This window comes from Lucilia cuprina, chromosome 4 (assembly GCF_022045245.1).
Source record: "Lucilia cuprina isolate Lc7/37 chromosome 4, ASM2204524v1, whole genome shotgun sequence".
Taxonomy (NCBI): Eukaryota; Metazoa; Arthropoda; class Insecta; order Diptera; family Calliphoridae; genus Lucilia; species Lucilia cuprina.
The window spans coordinates 38,708,375-38,733,336 of NC_060952.1; the positions used below are offsets into that span (position 1 = coordinate 38,708,375).

General features: G+C 29.1%; 1 protein-coding gene and 3 non-coding genes across 4 annotated transcripts; all 4 read left to right on the forward strand.

Moving 5' to 3' along the window:
- The first annotated feature begins 3,284 nt into the window (after positions 1-3,284).
- Trnal-uag lies at positions 3,285-3,364 on the forward strand. The gene has a single exon. It is a non-coding gene; the product is annotated as a tRNA-Leu (tRNA).
- Positions 3,365-4,570: 1,206 nt separating this feature from the next.
- On the forward strand, positions 4,571-4,650 carry Trnal-uag. Its single transcript has one exon. It is a non-coding gene; the product is annotated as a tRNA-Leu (tRNA).
- A 3,484-nt stretch (positions 4,651-8,134) lies between these two features.
- Trnal-uag lies at positions 8,135-8,214 on the forward strand. Its single transcript has one exon. It is a non-coding gene; the product is annotated as a tRNA-Leu (tRNA).
- Positions 8,215-14,878: 6,664 nt separating this feature from the next.
- LOC111690466 (serine protease 7-like) lies at positions 14,879-21,766 on the forward strand. The gene is made up of 5 exons (XM_046949596.1): positions 14,879-15,143; positions 15,329-15,772; positions 20,631-20,739; positions 20,983-21,275; positions 21,342-21,766. Exons 1-5 carry the CDS (start codon positions 15,056-15,058, stop codon positions 21,617-21,619), a joined length of 1,212 nt encoding a protein of 403 aa, XP_046805552.1. The 5' UTR covers positions 14,879-15,055; the 3' UTR covers positions 21,620-21,766.
- The last annotated feature ends 3,196 nt before the right edge of the window (positions 21,767-24,962 follow it).

Consider the following 24,962-nt stretch of genomic DNA (forward strand, 5'->3'; position numbering starts at 1 on the left):
ATAGGTTCTCAAAAAAATAAATATTTTTAAAATGTTTGTTAATTAAAATTTTCTTTAACAATTTAGGAAGATGATATTCACGATGAGGGTCATAAAGTAGTAAGTTTATTTGTATAATTATTATTTATTTTTGTTTTTGATAATATTGGTGATGAAATAATAATTTTTAATAGTGAGTTTAATAATAATAGAAATGCATTAAAATTATTTATATTTATATAGATATAGTTTCCCAAAAAATAATTTTTTTAAAAAAGTTTGTTAATTAAAATTTTCTTTAAAAATTTAGGAGAATGAAATTCACGATGAGGGTCATAAAATAGTAAGTTTTTTTTATTTCATTTAGGAAACTTATTAATAACATTTGTTAAGGATAATATTAGTCATTAAGTAATATTTTAAAACATTTAGTTGAAACAATAACAAAAAATGTTAAATTAATTTATATTTTCTTCTTTTTTTAATTATAAAGGAAAAGGTGGCCAAGAAGGCTTATAAAGTTTATAAAGTTGTCCAAGACGTTGAAACCGCTGGAAAGGTTATAGAGGTCGCTGGAGCAGTTGCTCATGTTGTTGAAAAATTGTAAAAAGTTTTAAATAAAAAGATAAATTAATAAAAATTATAACTGTATATATTATTAAAAAGTTAGTTGGCTAATAGAAATGCTCAATTTGAAAACCACTTCTTACAAGGTAATGTAGTAAGTAATATCTTTGTTAGAATTAAAAACTAAAGTAATGAAAAATGTGTTTAAACATTTTGTTAAAACAATTATTTTATATCGAACTTGAAACCCTGTTTTGAATAGGTTACTAAATACAAATGGCTCTATAGAACAGGAACACAGTAAGATTTCTTTACAAAAGGTGCCATAAATATAGAGTGTTTCAAAAAGAAAAAAACATGCTTAATTCCTTTTTCTGGGATTTAACGAAACGACAGCAAACTTTTTACATTTTATCTGAAACAAAATTTATCATATGTAATAAATCTAAAGATTTAGATTTTCCTTCTATAGAAATATGTTTTTTATGGAGATTTTTATGCTATTTGCAATAACATTGATGGAAATTTTTCATAAAATATTTCCCACAAATCTTAAGTTAAAGAAAAAGAACATAATGTGACCAACTAAAATTTTGTAAAAAAGGAGAAGTACGCGTTGATTAACGGCAAACAGTGCTTTAGAAACTTATATCAATTCGGAAAAGAAGGGGCTAATATTAATCAATTTCATTATCCGATTGGGTTAAAAACTGAAACTGATGATAAGTTAGTTCCGATATACTAAAATTAGGCACACCAAGGAAATTTAAGGGACAGGACAAACGACATTTGCTGACAAAACATAAAAAAATATATACGTACACAGAGAAAAAAATACGTCTTGAAATTAAACACGCTTGGTACCAAATTCGCATCAAAATGACAACGATGGGTGTTATTTAAGTTTTAGACACATACGTTGTTACAATGTAAACAAATGATTAGACAACGTGATTGTATTAATTTCGGTACTTTTCTGCACTTTTTTCGCTATGGTATCATTGAAAACATATACGGAAAGAAAACTTATATCTCTTGAAGTAAAAGAGATACACACAAGTAAGAGTATTCTTTTAAAAGTGGTTAGTTAGTTATATTTTTAATTTCGATTCACTCGGATCATAAAAGAATTTTAGCTAAGGTTAACTTACTTCCGACAATTTCTCAAACATTTACTCTATTTAAGAATCTTCTCACTTTTAGCAAATGACTTCACCTTTAGAAAATTTCAAAAGAATTTTCTCTCTCTCAGTTAATCTATATAAAATTTACTATCTATTAGTAAGTTAAAGGGAAGTAAAGAATTTTTATTAAATTTCTTGAGTTTACTTTCGTCATCTCTTTTTTGAAAGGCTACCCTCTGGCCCCAATTTCGCCCTCGATCGCATAATACTGTCAATCAACTCGAAAACACCTCAACTCTGAGTAGGTTTTTATTTTATAAAATTTACTCACTTTCAAAAATTTCTCGAGAATTTACTCTTTTTAAGAATTTACTCTCTTTTAGTAAATTACTTCATAATTAGAAAATTTTTTTAAAAATTTTCTTTCTCTTAGTTAATCTGTATAAAATTTACTCTTTTTTATTAAATTAACGAGAATTAACTCATTTTTATTGAATTTCTTAAGTCTCTCTCTCTTTTACCCGTGGTGACCAAAATTAGGATGCTACCCACTGGCCTACGATAATTTAGCAAAAATAAAACGAAGAACTACCAAAAGAATAACATTTATCACCACTTCAAAAGTAGCGCTAAGTGAATTTTTTTAACTTCTGTGGAGATGAAGTTTATTGATGTCCAAAGAAGCGAAAGACATGCAAGTCAAATTGATTCCTTATAACTTCCAACAAAAGAACATAAAAATTACATCCTTATAATGAACTCAGATATAGTGAATTTGGAACCTTTTCAGTATTTCCAGTAAATTCTACTTCTTTTTCGCTTCTTTGGAAGTTCTTTTTTGCTGGGTACCTCTGCTCAGACCATGTTCCTCTTTTAGAAATTTTATGAATTAAACCAATTTTATTTTGGACTTAATTGATAAACGCGTGAAATTTATTTATCAAATGTGAACAATTGATTACGATAGTGAAATGTAGTTTAGGATTAGACAAACTTTTGACCACTTCTATCAAAAGAAAATAGTCCCAGTAAAAAAAAATAAATCAAAAATTACATTTATTACCACTTCAAAAAAAATGACTTCAGATATAGTGAATTTAGAATAAAAAAGGACATCACTCCTATGATAAGCCTGTGATAAAATCATTACTTCTTCAGGTCTTTTTCAATACTTCCATGGAGTAAATTCCTCTTATTTTTCGCTTCTTTAGAAGTTCTTTTTTTTGGGTTTTGTTTACTTCTCAAGAATATTCTTGCTTTTTGTTAATTTCTTTAGAATTTAATAAATTTCTCGATAATTTATTTGCTATTGATAAAATTAAGTGAATTTCTCACGAATTTCCTCGCTTTAAATAAAATTGTGTATTTTATAATATTTTTTTTTTGAATTTAATTTTATTCATAAGTTCCTTATGAAGAACATTTAAATTCAATAGTATACTGTTTTTTGCATTTTGCTTTGCAATTGTCTGTCATAGTAAATTATATAATATTGTGTTAATTATAGAATTTATTATCGATTATTTATTGCTTACATGGCAGTAGAATTTTTGCATTTATATACAATTTAAAAGAATTTTTCGCAAATTTCCCATTAACAAAATAAGGGTAACAGGCAGCGTGGCCGAGCGGTCTAAGGCGCTGGTTTTAGGCACCAGTCCGAAAGGGCGTGGGTTCGAATCCCACCGCTGTCAGTAAGTTTTTTTATTTAGTTTTATTTAAATTTATATTTATTTAATAATTTTACATTTTGTATTTAATAAAATTTCTATACAAAACAACAAACAGTTGGTCGCATTATGTTTCCTAGTATAGAGCAGTTGTAGTTCGTAACATTTAATGTTGAGCTCACTCATAATGCAAAATCTACTACCAAGTTCTTAAAATCGAACTACTAACACGTTTAATATGAAAAAAAACGAGTCATAAAAATACAAAGTAGTAAAATCTTCTATAAAGGTTATAAAAACTAAATCCTGTAGTAGAAATCATAAAAAAATAACAAAACAACTAAAGGAAACATTTAGTTAAAGTAGTGTCAAAAGTGTCAAATGTTGAGATACTCAAACCTTTTTGTGACACATGACCTCACAGTGTAACGCTGTGCAAATAACAGTGAACACACAGTGAAATAAAAATATAAAAAAGTCATAAAAATTTTAGTTTGTTTTTTTTATAAAAGTAAATATTTAAATGTTACAATTGATGGATGGATGGATGAATAAATTTATTTATAACAACAACCCCCTAAATGATGATGACGATGGTAATATGTTGTTTTCCGATAAAGGCATCAAATTGTAATAAAAGAATGATGTTTGTTAAATGAAAATCACTTGCATTTTCAGCATTAAGGAATTACAATAAATAATCGTTTGTTTTTTATTATTATGATTATTATTATTATTATTCGTATTAAAACATCATGTAATAACAAAAGATTTTTTTTACATTTCGCAGTTTTATTACGAGAGTATTTTTATTTTTTGGGTAATACTTGTTTATAAAAAAGCAATCCCTTTGCAAAATGTGTAGTTTAATATCGAAGAGATACTTTCAAAGTGCATATATTACATCATAACAATTGCAAAATATTCTATCAAAAAAGCTTTCTTTTATGTTTATTAAAAAAAATTATTTAACAAAATTTAAATTATATTTATTTCCCATTTTATTTATTAAACATATTATGTTCATTTTATTGTACCCCTAACATATGCTGTACTTTTAAAATTTTATTTGAAAAATCTATTTATTATTAAAGCTTTAGCATATACTACACAAAATACTTGTATTTTAGTTAAAAGCTTTTATATGTCTTTCAGAAGAACATAACGAAACATGTAATAACTTGCTTGTGTCTAAAGACAAAACACACAATTGGCTTGTGGTGGCCAACAGGCAGCGTGGCCGAGCGGTCTAAGGCGCTGGTTTTAGGCACCAGTCCGAAAGGGCGTGGGTTCGAATCCCACCGCTGTCAGTAGTTTTTTTTTCGTTTTTTATTTATTTAATTAGTTCTTTAGAAATATTTTTTACATGAGTAATTAATAATTAGTATTTTGAGCAGGAGTAAGACAACAAACTGTTGATAGAAATCGTGACAGTGAATAAATTTTTGTTAAAAGTGAAACAAACATACACGTAAAACGTATTAATGTCATCTACTAAAGAAATTGCTGTTGAACACGATTTACAGAAGCCGAATATTTTTTATATCATTATATAATACATAAATAAATGTATATAATTCTAAATCAATTAATTCTGACCATTCGTGTCAGGGTCATATGTATAAAATTTATCGATTTGTATTCTTTTGTATATTTTTCAGAGTTCTTTTCGGTATTTTACTCTCTTTTAATAAATTTCTTAATAATTTTTTATGTTTAATAATATTTTCTCTATTATAGTCATTAATAGTAAAAATGTGGAAAATGTTCATTCTTTTAATAAATCCAAAGATCCCAGAAAAAATTTTAGAACTTATTCTAAAAACAACTAATTCTCTAACGAATGCAAAGAGAGTCTGTTGAAATTCTTAAACAGCATCCATGGAACTACTTAGTGATGTCGCAACTACTACTGGAAACCGTTCCTCGGAATATAGTTATGGTTATAAAATACTTCTAAAGAGTTTTTAAGGACCTAGTTCTTTGACGCGAGTGTCGACTTCATAATGCTTCCTCAGAACCAGTTCCGAAGGTGACAATTTCAAACAAAAATCATTGGTCTCAACGTCAAAATAGAACGATTTTTTAAAGCAGTTTAAATTTTCCTTAAATTTACTAAAATTGACTAAACTCTCTAGAGTTTCTCAAAAAGAGAGTAAACTCTGGAGAGATTTTCTAAGAAAGAATTTTTTATAGATTTTAAATTCTCATGTATCATACTAAAATACAGCAAATTCTATTTAATTTATTTTCAACAAATTTACTTAATGCGAATAAACTCTCGAGACAGAGACAATTACTAAAAATCTTTATAATTTATTCTCTTTTTCATGAATTTATTTTCATTTATATATTTTCTTTCTTTTAATAAATATCTATTAGTCTTTAGTAAAAGAAAAAATTTTTGTAATTATTGGAAAATTTGCTAATTTTTTATAAATTTATTGAGAAATCAATATTTTTTAAAAAACTTTTAGAGAATTTACTCTCCTTTCTATTTTCTAGTAAATGTGTTAAGAATTTCTTATGCTACTTTTTAGAGGAAATTTTCTAGAATTAAATATATTAATTGTAAATTTTTATTTTATTTATAAGAATTTATATATTCTGAAACTTGTGCATCAACTGGCAATAATTCACGTATCCAATTCATAATCGGTGTTGTAAGGTTGTATCGTAGTATGTTATCATTTATTACATATTATTAGATTTGTTTTTGTTTTAAACATTTTTTATTATATACAACACTATAACGATACGACATCGATTGTGAATTAGACAATTGTTTTACAATCGTAAGTATAAACATTTTGTCCAACATAACTGGATTCCACTGTATATAATATGTAAAATTACTTATTATACATGTATACAAGTTGTTTATTAGCTTTATGTAATTTAAGTGGAATTTTGCAAAATTATCAAAACAAAACATATGCAAAGATTCTCATGGATAATATGTTATTTTGTATAAACAGTTCCGGCTAACAACATTATTCCACTGTAAATTTTATATAATTTGAATTTGGATCGTCGCGTTCAGCTAATCTACTTTGGTGAAGTTGTTTCTGTACTTCAGTATGTCCATGGCAAGTACCGGCAAACTAATCTGGAACTTGATACACTTAGTAGACTTTAATTTCGTTTGTGTTACACCATTTTTTCAGCCGCGAATCCAGCTCGAGTATTTGGGGAGGGGTTAACTTTTGTTTATTTCACTTATTTTCTTTTTTCCCTTTTTCCTCATTTGTATATTTTGTATGAAACTTTTTCGGTTTGGGGGGAGGGGGTAATTTCCCCCTTCCCCCACGTGGATCCGCGCCTGCACATATTATAATTGGTTATGCAAGATACTTTTGAAATTCCTGAATTATTAACTGTTATTCTTTGTATACAACTGATTAAGAAAATAAAAGTTAAATTAATGGAAAATTCATATCATAGCTTCAGTAAAATCAGGTTTGAGGCTAGTGTTCATGGCTTTGAATTCTGAAAAATTTTTGATAAACGGAGCACCTGATAGGAAAAGTGACGAGTGTTTCTATAAAGTTTTAAATTCGTCCAACAAATGGCATCAAACTGTTAAAACAATTATTTAAAAATTTTAGGAAAATATAGATTTTTAAGTGTATAGTCCATGTGTCCAATCTAGGGTTTACAGCGCGGACACATAAACTGGGAAGGTCAACCCGAACTATGGAATAATGAAAAATTTTTATGAGACAATAGTAAAATATTATTAAGTTGCCAATCGATGTGTAATCGGACACGGTTGACTGTATGACACCCTTCACAATTAGTATAGTTTTGTAATTTTTTTTATTATTTATAAATAAACCTTTATTTTTTTATATTAAGAGATAGTAGTATATTTGACTTATTTATGGCAAAAAAAAAACCAAAAAAAAAAAAAAAAATCAGAAGGTTCGGTTGTATAAGGGCATGAAGAAAAAATGGATCTGTTTAAAGTTTCTTCAAGGTTAATTTCGGCTTTACCTTGAGCACAAAGTTTACATGGACAGTCAGTAAGCCAGTCAGACGGGCAGACATGTCCTAATCAGAAAGTGATTCTGAGTCGACTGTATAACAATATTTTTGTGCATTAAAAGCATCAGAAAGTATAAAAAACACAAACTGTCTACATACTTACGTATAAAGTTATTTATAAGTAGTAGCCATTGTTTGTTAATAACGTTTGATGACTCTAAGAATCAAAAAATAGATATATAGCTTCTGATCTGATTATGTTTATTACCGACATTAGCTTATCAGAGAAGACAATAATACAAAATTTTTTGTACTGATTGGTAATTAAAGTCTTCTTTAAAGCTTTTGATAGATTGAAGAAAAACCTATCTTCAGCCTTTTGGACAATTTTGCAAGTACCAATAGGTGAAATTTTAAAATCATTTAAAAGTTACGACAAAATTTAAAAGTTTTATTCCCTCTAACATCGGCTAACTCCGATGTATTGTGTATGGCCTAATATCTAATAGTACCTACTTACCTTAGCGCAAATCAATTTTTTAAACTTGGCACAAAACCATCAATATTAAATAAACATTAAATATTTGTGAAAAACATTCTGTAATTAATTACATACTATTATGTTCGCGTACTTATTTCAAAGTACAAGTACTGTTTGTGTTATCTTCTATTTCGCAAACGAAAAGAAAGCACGTTGTCTGATTCAATTGCTAAAATAAAACGAGTACGTGATCTAAACAGGCAAAAGATCACAAAAAACAAATAGAATTTTTGCTCAAGTTAGACTTTTTGCCAACAACAGACACAGGCAGCGTGGCCGAGTGGTCTAAGGCGCTGGTTTTAGGCACCAGTCCGAAAGGGCGTGGGTTCGAATCCCACCGCTGTCACAACTTTTTTTTTGCTAATTGCTGCAACAGAAATTAAATTCAACCAACCCCTTTTTGTAAAAAAATTTCTTTCAATTAGTTTTAACAACCTAGTTACAGCAATGATGTTGTTTGACAAAACCAGTTGTACTTATTTTTGATTTGTAAAATATTTCTTTCTTATTATTAGAGAAACTTGATACTTTTTCCTTAATAAATGGCACTGAATAAATTTCACTTCAAATTATTGCTTTTATTCCTTTTAAACCAGTTTTTATTTTAAAGTATCGAGGGGACGCCAAAAAAACATGTTTGTATTGTTTGTTTGTAAATGTTAAAGAAAATTGTTATGATTTCTAAGAAAATCATTAGTTTTTTTCTTCGTATTCCTTTGTATTGTTTCAAAAACTTACTCCTTAAAAAACATTTGATATTTTGCGTTTTTGTTAGAGAAGGACCAATAACAGCGGAAAAATTAACCATAAGGGTTTATTATCCTGCCTTAGGAAAGGTTTCGCAACCTTTGTTTATTCTTGTTTCCAAGGGCTAGTTTTAGTTTAAAGAAAAACCACGAAAACGCGGTTAATTATTACATTTGTAATGTTATACATCAGTTTTTGGGGAAAAAAGTTAAATGTTGAATTTATTTTCTTTTAGATGAATTCTTTTTCCTTCCAAAAATATGTAGCTATTGTACTTGTGCGTGGCTTCCTGGTCTTTAATCTTGTTATCAAATCAACAATTATCACCATGGGGTGTTTGTTTCCTTTAACATTTTCAAACTTAAAAGAAAGATAAACCAACATGTTTCCGTTTTTTAGTGGTTTGTTAGATTTTGGTCGTTTAACATTATTATTTTATGTAATAAACTACTTAAAAGATATTTTTAAATGTGATGAAGGGTTAAACGGATGAGTTGAAATGTCAGCAACAGATAGCATTTAAATTGTAAATTAGTTTCACTTTCATAGTACAACATAAAATGAGTGGAACATTTTAATTGAAATTGTAAAGTCAATTTTTTGTGGAGTTACATTTTTTTCACAATTTTTTTATATAGGTCAGAGTTCGGTACCTACATTATTAGTCCAATTCCCCATACAGGCTCCATTCTGAAAATCTCCCGTATGATCATATTTATACCGTTTAATAAAGTCGTAAAACTAGATTTAAATCAATAGCAGTGACAGAACAGCTTCAGCAGAGAGTTTATTCCAAACACGAACATTACGTCTTATGATCGAGTTATCTCTATAACAAGTTGTGTGATCGCCTGGACAATTTATAAAAAATCAAGAGCTCTTTGTGTGTCCACGTTTCGAGACTGAGAGAAGGAACTTGGAAAGACACAAAGGGAAATGGTATGTGAATATGTGAAAACTGTCCTCTTAGTATTGCGAAAGCAAGAAGAACATAGAAAGAGAAATGGTTTTCCTTCCTGAAATACTTTGCAGGGATTGGGGGTCAGAGAAAACGAGGTTGTTTTAGAGGTTTAAAGACTCGCACTTATGGTATCATCGGACAACCAGAGTCTTTCGATGATTTTTCCTCGTATAGATGAGAAGTGTGCAGGGTTAAGTAGTCATAGTAATAAAACGTATCTTCCTTGTTCAGGTATGTTTAGAGAAAACTCTATTTGTACCAGATTTACAACAGTGTATTCTTCGTGAATAAGAACAAGGTCTTAGGCTTATTTAATGGATTCGTATTTACGGTTACGTCTCTAGGTGCTGTTGTTGACTTTACAGAGGCCTTTCCATTTTCGTGGTTCTAAAAGGAAGTGATGTTTTTTTTGCATCACGGAAGTTAAGCAACGGTGCAGCAATGGTCAGATAACTCAAATACTTTAGCAAATTGCACGTCTATTGGACCGAAAATTCAATATATGTAAATTGTTACCAGCGTTAGAAGCCCAATGGGGTGTTGATGAGTCGTCACAGAAGCACATTCAGTGATTGAAAACGAACATAGTAAAATATGCCAATAACGTCAAGTGTTCACGTAAAGCTCTTTGACAATCATCCACATTCAAGTATAATGAACGATTTAAAATTACTTTCTTCCATGTAAACCTTGTGCGCCAGGTACAGGTCACAATATTTAAGAAAATTTTATAAACTATGGATCAGATGTGATTTATTTAAAATGGTTAATATTAGTTCATTATTTCACTTAGCATCTTTCTGATGCTGGACTTAATAGTTCATAATTACGTCGAATATACCAATATTTTTGCAAACTTAGTTTTAGATTTAGATCAAATTTGGGATAATACTTCGGCTATTAAAATTTATAAGTCAATTGTCAATGTTAAAGATATTTCCGAAAGAAAATTAAATAAATTTATTATTTCTTAGATTTCTTAAATCTAAAAAATAAAAAATGTAAATGTAAAAATAAAATAAATACTTTCAAAATGTAATCTGATCTTATTTTAACGCATGATTAGTTCACTGAATAAAAATTATAAATCTATCATCGTATTAACCGGGATGTACAGATAACATTCCACGATTAGATTCCAGAGAAATTATAAAAATAGCTCAAACAGATGAGTTAGTTAGTTGTACGGTTGTTAACGTATTTTAAACTTGTTTATTGTTTATTTAGAAAAAGTGGTGAAAGACTATTAATAAAAGTAATTATGTAAATTTTCCATTTTTAAAAGTTTCTAATGAATCAATAATAGACTAACGATGTGATCAAGAATGATATAATATTGGAGTGAATCATAGCGAAAGATAAAATAAGTTGAATTATTCAGTGGTCAATCATAAATAAACACAAGCCCTGCGTCTTATTAAAAATCTACTAAGAATTTTATTTAAAAACATGTTTATTATTAAAAAATAACATACATATTAATAAAATAAATATGTATTTATTCTGCTTTAGTCTGAGAGTTTTTGACATGTGTCAGTCATCTGTTAAAGTGCTTTGTTAATCTTATTTTAATCCGAATTTGTAAAACTATAAAATTACGAGTACATATTTGATTGTTTCGAAAGTGAGAGTTATTAGTTTTTAATTATGATTTTTTTGTTGTCACAAGCCCGGAAATCATGTTTATTGATCATAAGTTTTAATAAGGTGTTAGAATATTTATGTTTTTTGAAGCAATATGGGTTAAATTTTTTGCTTTTTAATATGTTTATTGCACTTTGAAATTCATAATAAATTTTAATATAGAACCTGTTCAGACTTGGTTTGTTTTAAGTTCAAAGTTAAGGATTGAGAATTTAGATTAGAAGATTTAGAAAACATAAACTTTATATATTTTCAATTGGTTAAAGTTGGATGAGAATTTCCTGTTTTACGTTGTTTCGATTAACGTCGCAATACTTTTTGTTATTTTCAATTTCGATTTGCGTCGTTATTAATTTACGTCGTCTAAATTTAATAAAAAAGTACAATTTTTAATTTAGTTTTAGTTTCATAAAATATTTAGATACACAGAATATGTCAATATTATTTTTAACTTAAGTAATTTATAATAAATCGGTCAGTTTTAAACGTTCCCTATATATGCGATCATAATTTGAAATTCAAAACACAATTACAAGGGTCTGGTGATAAGGAACAAAATTACTTGATCTATAAGTACCTAACATTGTACCATACCGACTCAAAATCGCTTACTGATACGATTTACGATATCTGTCTAACTATCTCAGCAATTACCTATAGCAGATTAAAAAGTCTAAGCTTAAGCTGAAAACTACTCAATGAGGAAAAATATAGATATGTCCGATGTTAAGCCATTATTTAAAAGCTGAGAAAGTTGAAGAACTTCTGAAATTAGTTGTTACCCCCATATAAAAGGAACACCAATTTTACAGTGATCTTCACTTATGTATGTCTAGAGAAGTGGTAATCTAAGCAAAAGCATCCGCTCGCTTGTTACCATATATAGTACGCATCTCCAGGAACTCTACTAAGGGTAGCCGTAGAATTTAAAGAAGACATTTTTTTTGGAATATCCGATGATACTAAATTTGTTTAACGGCTATTTCAATGTTCACACATGACTGTCTGCAAAAGTATTTATGTTTTGTTTATTTGACTTTAAAATTACTTAACTACTAGAGTATTCAAACGATTAATCGTCGTTCGGTTAATTAATTAATTTAGTATTAATTTCAAATGAAACTGAGTTCCTCCGCTTCGAAATAATATAATTTATTTCAAATAATCAAGATCATCAAGAAGGAATTGGAAATCATTTGTCACAAAAAGTAGTAAATAGTTTTTGAGTCGAAAATGAAACATTTTTAAATTTAATTCCTTTTTCCTGAAACAATATATAATATAGATAGAATGTACAGATTCCCAGCTTTCATTTGATACCAATATTAGCATTATAAAATACATATAAATATTTTAAATATTAGTTTGTAGTCCTTTAAACTTTGAAATGATTCTGTAAGGACATAAAAATCGGAGGACGCAATTCTATAAGTGGAATCTATTTTCACATGGTTATCAACTTTTCCATGTGTAAATGCTTTTTTCAAAATTGTTACAGTGTGTATACGAAGAAAATTATTGTTAAAGGAAATAAAATCGGGAACGGGCTTGGAATATTTAGCGGGGAAAGAAGACCCTGTTGAGTTTTTATTCGATTAACCGAATAATTTTTAATTATCCGATTATTAACCGGCTAACGTAAAACCTCAAATATTTATTTGTCGAATAAACCGAATAAGACAAAACCCCGAATAATTGAACACCCTATTTTCCGTATCTGAACTCAGATTTTCTTCATCATATCTGGATTTGAGATATAGTTAGCGAGGCCTGAGACTGTCTGAGAGAATTTAAGAGGCTTATACAATTTGGTAATGATATATTGATTTTTTTGATTATGTTGAATTTCACTACGATTACACAAGCCGACAAAATTAAAAAAATCGAAACCCATGAGACCATTTTATAAAAATTTTTTAAAGGTCACGCTGTTATTTGATAAAGCTTTAGGTTACGTTGGTTGATATCTACCATCTACGATCTGCCAGATCATAGAAAAGAGCTCTACCAATATAGAGTAGTCTGTGCTTTTCTGAGACTCCTTATTATACCAGCTAGAAGCCTAATCGAGCTCTTATTAAAAGACAAGAGAGTCTTAGTCCTCTCCGTTGTCAAAATGCTCCAGAGCAATCTCGTTATTATACAAGTGGTGATTTGACATATAGTGCCCTGAAATTACAAAAAAACACCATTCTGAAAGTCCATTCTGTCAACTTTAAAACAAAGGTTTAACATTTAAAAATCTTATCGTTTCTCCTTTAGATATAGAAATTGGATGAATATATCTCGAAGAAGATATTAAAATTTTTTAGTTATAACTAAAATATTGTAATATCTTCTTCGAATATAAATATATACCCTCAAATACTATAGTGCATAGAGTACTCTCTTACTCGATTTAACGATGTCAGTCCATCCGTCAACATCAACGGATAATATCTCAGCAGATTTTTAATGAATTAAAATGCTGAAATGTACGAACAAATACACTGTTGTATCAAGCATATCTCGAAAAAATATTAAGCTGTTAAGCTTTTATTTGAAAGCTGACAGTATGGACCTTGATATTGCATACAACATTATTTATAAATATGGTTGTCTTCGAGTCGTTATAATGTCTTTAAAAGGCCAACAAATGTTTTGTTTTTTTCAAATTTCAGAACACAATATCTCGAATACCAAAAAAAAAAAAATAAACACCGGGTTTAAAATTTGTCAGCATTTCCTAAAAGCCGTGATACACGGTTGTCAGATCTTACAACGTTGTCAGAAAAAGCAATAATGAAAATATTGCAAGACAAAATTTGTAAGTCAGAATAATGTCACACAAGTTTAGTCCTCTTGTTTACACCTCGTGATCTTTATCGCGCTTTAAACAGACAGATATGACAAGTCCAAATTGTTTTAGAATTCAAAATGTGTATATTATCAGTGTTTAATAACAATAAAATAACAGAAACGACCGTGTTCTGTAGAAAAAACTAAATTTTCTCAAAAACTACTTAGATTTGTTACTATCTCATAAAAATCTGGACTCAAGATCAAAATGTTTCGAATGGAATGACAACATGTATACCGCCATCTATTTGTAGAAATGGGTATACAAATTTTGATTTGGGTCATAGATATAAGAGGATTCTTTTGACATAACTTTCAATTGCTTTAAAACTTATTTGAAAGTTCTTGTAGGTTTTGAAACTAATAATTTTATTTAGAAGGGTAGAAACTTTAACTTTTAAATTTCAAAAACGGAAGTATACAATATATAAAAATTAAAAAAACAAATACTACACATGTAGCAAAAAAAAAAAAAAAAAAATAAAAGTTTAAACACATGTAGATAAATACTCTTAGATAAAATATTAACTAAGCAAAGAAACAAAAAATATAAATAAATAAACAATAAATATAAACAAAAAACTATTTCTACCTTTTTTACAACTTGACACCTTGTTATTAATATTATTATTAATTAGATACGAGTATTATAGAAGAGTCTCAGTTTGAGAATCTGGAGAAGAAATTTGTATTTGTATATTTCAGAAAAAAAGATGTTTTCATAAGAACATTGCAAATTTGTTGTTTATAAAGTATTTGTTATTTATTATTTAAAAGACGACTAAAAAGAGACACAATAAAATGTTTGAGAATTTGATAAAACTGAAAGCTTAATACAAATCTTATCTTAGTTTAACACAAAACGCGCTACTAGAAACATCTAACCAAAAAGAATAAAAAACAAAACGTTAATTTAAATCCCGGCTTAAACTTAAACAAAAATAACAACAAAAATATACTACCAATATTTTCTCATTGTACAAATATTGAAGTAATAATGACAAATAAACAGAAAATTATTTTTAAACAATTTACGCTCATCTTTAGTATTTTTATAATAAAAATTCAAGCTTTTGCTTATGAAGGTGTGTGTGAGTGAAAGAGATAAAGATAGATAATAAGAGAGTGATATGTGATTGAAAAAAATAAAAATAAATAAACAATAGTTTATTAAGTTCTTAACAACAACATTATAATAAAGATGATTAGTTGTTATTTATTATTTAAAATAGTTTCAACATATTGTAATAGTAAACATTTCTAATTATAGCTCCACCAAATTGCTATAATCCCAATGGACGCAGTGGTTTGTGTGTTTCCATCTATCAGTGTCCATCACTGCTAAATGCTATAAAAACACATGAACAGACAGCTTTTGCATTTGCCCGCAAATCGGAATGCCAGGCAAATGATCAAGGCCGGCGACCGTACGTTTGTTGTACTTCTGACACCGGTTTTACCACACGCCACGATTTAAACGCTGATCGTATTATTTTCCCCTCAGATTCGGATTACGATGATCAGACGTCACGTGCTGTAGGGGTAACAACAACGTCAGCTTATAGGGAAAAGGAGACTTTTCAAAAAGAGAATTCACCGCTGTTTCCAAAACCTCCTGTTTGTGGTCCCATTAATATTGGCAATAAAATATATGGTGGCGAGGAAACAGAATTGGGAGAGTTTCCATGGTTGGGCAATTTGGAGTATAAAAAGTGTAAGTACAAGAAGAGTGAGAAAGAGGGAGTTGTTTTAAAGGAACATTTGTTAAGGTGAAGTACAGAGCTATAGTTTTTAGGAGGGATTTACTTATTTTTATAACTTATATTTTCATTGTAATTTAATATGTAATTTATAATTGCCTGTAGCAATTACATCAATACCAACAACCCAATAAGCAAAAAGTTAATTAGTTAAACAATTCAAAAAAGAACGATTGTTCTATAAATTAACTCTTCCGTTTGGTTCGTTTTTCCAATGGAATATAAACGTGACAATCTTAATATCTCTGCAAAGACACTCATAATTACTTATCAGTTTATTACCCAAATGAACAAATTACTCCATTTGAAAGGATGGAGCTAAGTAAATCCCGAAAATCACAACATCTTCATCACATCATTCTTAACATGAGAATAAACTTTTTTGCTTATTAGGATATTTTTAATAAGTGTTAAGCTATGATGTCAGATCTTACAACGTGTAAACTAACAATGTTTAACTTACAACGTTGTTTGAAAACGCATTGTCAGTACATTGTTAAACAATAATATTGTCAGACATCTAACAATCGTTTTAAAACATTTCGCTTCAATTTTCAGATAATTGTCTGACAATTCGTATTGTCAGATAAATATTTTCTATTGACAACACGGTCTATTAAGAAAACATATGCAGCTACAATAAGATATGTAACGTTTTTCTATACAAGAGTCTGACAATGGTGTGAATTGAAATTTATTGTCTGGCAATGAAATTGTAAGGTTTTCTTACAATCGTTTGGACTGAGAATTTATCTGTTGCTAATAATTTTGTACTGACACATTGTCAAATCTGCCAACGTTGTAAAATCTGATAATATGTACATACATAACTTTAGTTTTGTTATGCCATTTTCGATAATGAAGTTTTCAAATACACACATCCGGTTTGAATAGGATCTTCGTGTACGCCACGTATTTTCTCCCTCTCAAATGAACTGTGCAAAATTCGTATGTTTAAGTTTGAAAGAAAAGCTTTTTCGGACATTTGATGAATAACAATTTTACATACTTGCTTGACAATGTTAAAACATGTTTAAAGAATTTGTTTTTTTTTCTTAATTGTTTCATTTGCCTCTAAACACAGAATTTTAAAAAGGGGTTTATGAATGACGCACTAATTTGCGCACTTGCAAAATTTTGGCAACTTTAACATTGAAATAAGTAACTTAGGGTACGTTCACACCTATCAAATATTTTGCAAAAATTGTGTGACGTGTAAAATATTGGCGTTATGAAATTGAATAATTTTGAAACGATTATATTTCTTAACGTTTTGAAGTATGAAAAACGATTTAGATTATCAACATCTTAAAACTGTACACTACACAATTACTTAAAGAGTGTTATATGTATATACATATTCGGCTATGCCGAAGGAAGTCTATCCTAAAATAAACTTTGAACTTTTCAAAAAGCAAGTCATTTTTATCCAACTTTTACTGGTTTTATTGGCTCAATCATGAACCGATTCTTATAAAATTTGTTGTAAAGATTTAGATTTGTATAGAACTTCATAATGTCGAATATCTTCGCTATACTGTATGAGCGTTAAATTAATTTTTTCAAGAGCACCTTATGTTGTGAGTTAACTCAATTATGAACCCAGTACCGAAAATTCCGATTGTATTATGACTGATCCCCATAAAATGAGTTAGAGAGATTTTGGTTGATACTCATATTTTTAAGCCAGAAGTGATTGTTAATGTGTTTTTCTAAAGGGGACTTAATATGGATAGTAGTCAATTATAGACCATTTGTCATGTAAATTCTTAGAAATATTTTCTTATAAAATGTATAACTTGTAAGCCAGCAATGGCTAAAGTAATTTTCTGAAGTGGACTTTATATGGAGTTTGAAAGTCTAAGTGCTTTATGTGAAGACCACCTTTTTTGACTCACCACTGCTCAATTTACGTATTTGGCATTTTCGGCCCAGTATACGTGCACTTTACACGACATACTCATTTTAGGTATACTATCTGGCAAGACCCATACCCCTTCATTCACATATTTTTTACGATTAATCTTACATTCACTTCTCTGTGGAGTATCTGATTTTATGCACTTTCTTGAGCATCAGATTTTTAACCCAACTCACTCTTACTACGATATTAAGTTTAAGCCACAGTCACTACGTGGAAGGAACCTCAACAAACTGACCAGCCACATAGTCCTGCGGGCAACTGGCCATCCGTAGTACCAGATTAAAAATAGAGTGAAGTGACATCTCCACTTTATAGTACCGGCAGACTAGAGGTTCTGATTCCCCGGGATTGTAATAACACCAAGATGGGATATTTCCTTAAGATAAATGTCCCAGGGGGGATTTAATGAAAACTACATATAATTACAGACAACAAATTACTATAAAAGCTGGTACATAAATTTTCGTTTGTACATGTAGAAAAAAAACATGGTTGTGGTAACCAAGTTTTAAGAGCAACATATTATGGTTAAAATTATGATTGAAGTCGAAAGATATAATGGTTATTAAGGAGTGAGATCGAAAAATTCTTAACATACATATATGTTTATAGAAAAGAAACCACTAAACTTACAGCTTTATTTTTTTTATTTGATTAAAATTATTATTACAATTTACAAAAAAAAAAAAATATTTTTATAGTTTTAATCACTAGTGATGAAATTTTGAACCCTTTTCGGAAACCCTTCCATTAACGTTTTTATAGTGCTTTCTGTCACTTTGCTCGAACATGTAGTCCATCTTCCTTTAAAGTCTACCACACTTTTGGACACCTTTTTTTGTACTCTTCAATTCTCTTTTGACAAGAGCCCAATATCTCTTCACTGGCCTTAGCTCCGGGCAGTTTGGAGGATTTGCCTCTCTTGGTACAAATACCACATTATTGTTCTTGTACCACTCAAGGGCTTGTTTACCATAGTGACATGATGCCAAGTCAGGCCAAAAATAAGTGGACACATTATGAAGTCTTATGAATGGAAGCAGCCTTTTTTGTAAACATTCCTTGATGTAAATTTCGGTATTTATAGAGCCCGTTGTAACAAATAATTGGCTTCTTTTGCCGCAACTGCATATTGCTTGCCATACCAAGAACTTTCTGGGAAATTTTGTCTGCTTTTGTGTCCTAAACTTTTCTTCAACATTCCCTCGAGCATCAGCAACATAAAACTTTTGACCTGGAAGTTGCGAAAAATCTGCCAGAACATACGTTTCGTCATCCATTATGCAGCAAGAATATTTTTTTATAAAACTTGACTTCAATTTCCGTGCTCTGTTTTTGGCCTCTAAATTTTTAGCAGCGTTCCTGTCAGGAACTTTTTGAGCCTTGTATGTTTTTAAACCTGCATTAGCTTTAACTTTTCGTACCAAATAGTCCGAGCACTGAGCTAACCGAGCTGCTTTCCTACCGGATTTGTTGGGAGCTCTTTTGAAAATGCGTTCTATTTTATGGCTTTAGAAACATCATGTGGACCATTCCTTCTACCTGAACCAGGTTTTCTATCAACTGACAAGTTCTCCCGGTACTGTTTAATAACATTGGAAACAGTTTGACGGCAGACCTTTGTATGCTTGGCCAACTTTTTGTAAGACCAAGTTGGGTTTAGTTGAAAATATTTAATAATTTCAGTACGCACTTTTTTCTGGTCACTCATTTTAATCAGATTAACAAAAAAATTAATATAATTGACATTACACATAATAACTGACATGTTTTTCAAAGGTAACTTGATCAAAAAAAATCAAATAATACTTTGGTTGAAAAATGTAATGAAAAACGTGTGTTAAGAATTTTTCGATCTCACTCCTTATAACAATATGATATTTTATATCATATTATGATTAAAATCAGCTAATATATTTTATCATAATATTTTTTATTTACCATAATAATGTTTGTTATACACAGGCGCGGATCCAAGGGGTGGAAAAAAGGGAAATTTAAAAATCACACCTCCCCACCAAAAAAAAAACAAAAATTGTTCATACAAAATATAAAAATCAGGAAAAAAGAAATTAATATAAGTAAAGAAAAAATAATCTGACATAGAACAACAAAACATATAATGGTTATTTATTACAACAAAACATACCATGGTTATATAGAATATAATCATGTAATGTTTATTTGTAAGTTTAAATATTTGTTAGTAACATAATATGTTTTCATCGTTATCATTACATAGTTATTGAAAAAAATAATTATTTTTTAGTGTATCATACTCAAATTTATAATTGCCATAAACATGAAAATGATTACAATAACAACAATATTCTTTAAATAGAATAGAAATAACAATTATATATTTTCGATAACAATATACTGTTACAGTGAACATAGTTTACTTATAGGAACCATGTCGAAATATGCTTTTTCACTGTGTGTGGGGTTAATTATGGACTGATCTTCATAAAATTAATTTTATATTAAACTTATTTATAATGGTTGTAAGTCTTTTATAGGCGTTGAAGGCTTTTTCTTAGGTGAACTTTATATGGAGGGTAGGGTCAATTATAAACCGATCATTACAATAATTTTTGGTTGATATTTCGTTCATATAAAACATGTTTATTACGCCTTATGTTTATAAGTATATTATAGATATTTAAGTAATTTTTTGAAGAAGCCTTTCTATGGGGGTTAGGCAGTATCATTTAGATTTGGTATACTTTTAGGTGTAGAGCCAAATTGTGTAGATCTATTTAGGTGTTTCGATTGTATGAGAGCAAGGTGAAATAATAAATCGATTTAGTGGGGGCATCTAGATTTAGTTACCAACCCTTTATCATTAAATTATATAAAACTAATTTCTTAATATTTTAAATTTCTAGTGAATGGTGACATAGTATCCGTCTGTGCTGGAAATATTATAAATGAAAGATATCTTCTAACTGCAGCCCATTGTGTTAAAGGAGAAATTGAAGTAAAAATTGGAAAATTGTAAGTATTTTTGTTTTGCACAAATAGATTTATGTCATTCTGAATTTAGACGAAACAAACTTTAACCATATAAATTTCTAATAATATTAATTACTTCCTAGCAAAGAACAAAGCGTTCGGTCAATAACATTTAAAGCTTAACTTTTTTTATGAGGATTAATAATATTTTGTTTGGCAAATATAACTTGGATACAAACAAAATTATTTGTATAAAAAATAATCTAATGCTATTAATTATTTCAGAGTCTCAGTACGTGTGGGTGATCACAATACCCAAACACCGGTTGACTGCAATAATTTTGGATGTTTAGATGACTTTCAGCGAATGTCCATTGAAAAGATTATAGTGCATTCAAATTATGGTTCCTATAATGGTTATCATAATTACAATGATATAGCTCTCATTAGAACCGATCGTAATATTCAATATTCAATTTCAGTGGCACCCATTTGTTTACCAAATGCTGTACCACAAGTGCCACAATTAAGATCGGGCATAAAATTATCAGTAGCTGGTTGGGGTCATACGGGAACCGGTAAGACTTGATTTCTTTTATATATATGTATATAATAAAAGTAATCAATATTCCTTGTATTTTCAGCAAGATACAGTGCCGAAAAACGCAAAGTAGAATTGCCCTATGTAGAGAATCAGATCTGCCCTATAAAGGTGGCACCCGAACAATTGTGTGCCGGAGGTGAATATAAAAAAGATAGTTGCACTGGTGACTCAGGTGGCGGTTTAGTACGTTTGGCCGGTGATGCATGGGTTGTGGAGGGTATTGTATCATATGGTCGTGGTTGCGGTTTAGAGCGACCTGGTGTTTATACTCGCGTTAGCAGTTATATTCCATGGATACAAGCTAATGTTCAACCATAAGATATTTTTGTTTATTTTATTTATATGTCTTGATAATAATCTATATGATCTCTGTGATATTTTTTACTTATAGTTGTTGGTAAATTTAAAACAAATTAAATTACTTTTTTTGTGCAAAAACTTTCCATTTAAAATATGTTTGTTATTTGCGGTTTCCAAATGATTTTATTTAGTTTAAATTATTTATTATATGAATATATAAACAATATGTTAATGTTTATTTAAATAATTATTTGTACAAATAAAATCCATTAATTTTATTTTTAATACAATTTTTTGCGATTTAAAATTGTCAAAGAATTTTGTATCGTCTCAGAAAAATTAATCATTATTTTAATTATGTAGTTAGTTATCTTAATGAAATATATATTATAATTTTTTTTATTGTATGTATTTTGAAACTTACATATTATTAAGAAATTTGCATTATTCTGTTAAAATATAGTATCGTAAGAAGTACATGAAATTAAAAATATGGAAAAACTCAACTCCATCTACTGTTAAATTATTTGACAAAGCATTTAAACTAATCCAAACTAAAATTTGAATTTAAAGATTTTATTTTTTGCGGAATCGATTTTTGTGCTCGATTATGTTAATATTTAATGTCTGTCGCATATATATTGAGTGAGTTTTTGGGTCTATGAATGCCAATGAATCATATGTGTCTGGTTCAATTTTGCAAATCATATTAGAGCCCTCTAAGTCCCACCAAATACATTGCCTTCGAGTCATGTAAATTTGGATTGGCAGATAAAAATACTCTAACTTCTAAATAGTTTTTCCGACTCTTATGAATTGAAATATGCGTGAAGAGAATGTGAATGTCAAAGGTTCTTAAAGCTCAATAGTAACGTAGTATTAAATAACAGTATATAATTTATACTTTTTGAGCACCCATTTTTACATTATTTAAATGAAAATTTATGAAACCGAGAGGACTTAGCTTAAAAATTCTTAGATCACAAAGTTGATATTTGAAGTAGTTGATCTTTTAAATAGTCTTCAATAGTTGTTATATCCACCATCAAAAAAGATGGGGGTATAATGAGTTTGTCATTCCGTTTGTAACACATCTAAATATTAGTCATAGACCCACACAACTATATTTACTCTGGGTGCATATTAATTTCTAATTTCTACGATCTAGCCATCCATCTTTCTGTCTGTCCGTCTGTCTGTCTGTCTGTCTGTCTGTCTGTCTGTTGAAATTACGATAGGGACCACACGGGAAGAACTTGCATTAGTATCCCCTATTGTTTAGTATGGAAAATGGGCAATATAGTTCCACATTTTCGGATAGCCACCATACAAGTGGACCTCCAAAAACAGCTTTAACGGTAATTACTGTTTTATAAGAAGGAGTAAAGTGATGAAATTCTTCATAAATAAGTTTCATATGAGCCAAAATTTTTTTATCAAATTTTTTTTTAGGATCGCTATAAAATTGACCTCAGCACCTATAAATGGTTCCGCTCACTAAAGGGTTTTGGTTATTAAAATACGAGTTTTCCAAATTTAAAAATACAAGTATATTTTGAAATAAGTTCTATGCAAAACAAAATCTATGTACAAAATTGTATGTGTATCGGTTCGTACTTGACGCATATAATGTCCTCTTCAGAAAATTACTCATACGTTCACGATTTAAAAATTGAACAAAATTATTTTGTTTTTAAGAATTAATATTTTTATTTCATAATTGATTTAAGCCATATTCCAAATATGATTTTTATAGGGGAGCATTTCTTTTACAGTGATGGTGGGTTTAACATTCTCACTTGTTTTATTATATATATTATGTTTTATTATAAATAATATGTATTTATTAAATATATTATTTATAATCTAATCATTCATGCCGTTTTGATTTCGTCCCTGTGCATGAAGTATGATCTAATAGATAAAACAAAAGTTCGTATTATCAACTTGTATTTTTGCCAATTGTGCGATTTTAAGTTCGAATGACTTCTCATATAACAGGAGAAACTGTTGTGGCAGCATTTTGAATGTTTTGAATATTACTCCACGACAAATAACACACTAAAAAGCATTGACCACTGACTATTTTGTAGGCAGCTAACAAATAATGTTTTCTAAATTCTGGCGCTTGGAGGATCTCGTTTCTATTTCGAAATCTGAATGTAATTGTAGTAGTAGGAGAACCATGTTGTACCAAGCACAAAATTAAACCGTTGGATTTTTTATGGATATGACTTCACTAAACACTTTATTTTGACATATATTGATCATTTTTGATGAAAAATAGAAAGAGTGTTTTCGAAGGATATCGCAGGCTATTATCCTTTTTAGCATGTAGTGACATCAAATTCTAAAAAATAACTTATTTTTCTTTGGAAATAACCATTTACTGTAGCTGTGTATCAAAATTACGCTCAAAATATAGAAAAATTCAAAAAAAAAAAAACAAGTAGGAAAGTATAGTCGGGCATGGCCGACCATATGATACCCTACACCATGAGTATATTTTTACAATTTTTACTTTTATAAAATTTTTATTTTTTGTAAAGAAACTTTTATGTTGAATATTACCATAATTCCAAAATATTTAAGCCATTTATTGATAAAAAACTAAAATTTCTAAATGAGGCTTTATATAGGTCAAATATGGGCCGATCCTCGGTAAATTTGGGAAAAGGATATATTTCTAAATAACAGTTAGTTTTGTTGAGTTTCATTGCGATACAAATGGTTTCAAGTAAATTTTAGACGTTTAAGTCATTTTTTGAAGGGGGGTTTGTATGGGGGCTAGGGTCAAATATAGGCCGATCCTTACGAAAATCTGCAGTATCATTTATACTTACATAAAACTTATTTGTGCCAATTTTTAGAGAGATAGCAGAGATAGCAATTTGCTCAAGTATTTGAGTTATCAAATACCTGATTATTGTTGCCCACTTTTTAACTTTCGAAATGGAAAAAACATCAGAGGATGGCTTCTGTTGAGTCGGCAATAGCATCTGGAGACGTATTCGGAAAACCGAAAATCTGATTCATCAAATATGCCGAGGAATGTGTTCTTTCTGATCCTAAACATTTTTAGTGTATTAGATATCACCAGGGAAACCATAATATGCAAATGCATGTTTTTTGTGGTGCGTCGTATGGACTCGTGGATAAGATATTTATACGTTTCACACCAATTTAAGAATTTTGGCATCGATATTTTGATGTTTTCCTTTTTTTCGTTTTTGTACATTTTCAAAACTTTATCTAAAAAAAATAAAATTTAATTTTTTATTTTTAATTTTTCAGCCTATTTTACAATTTTGAAAAAAAAAATTCGTTTGTAGAACTTAAAAACTGCAAAAAATACATTACT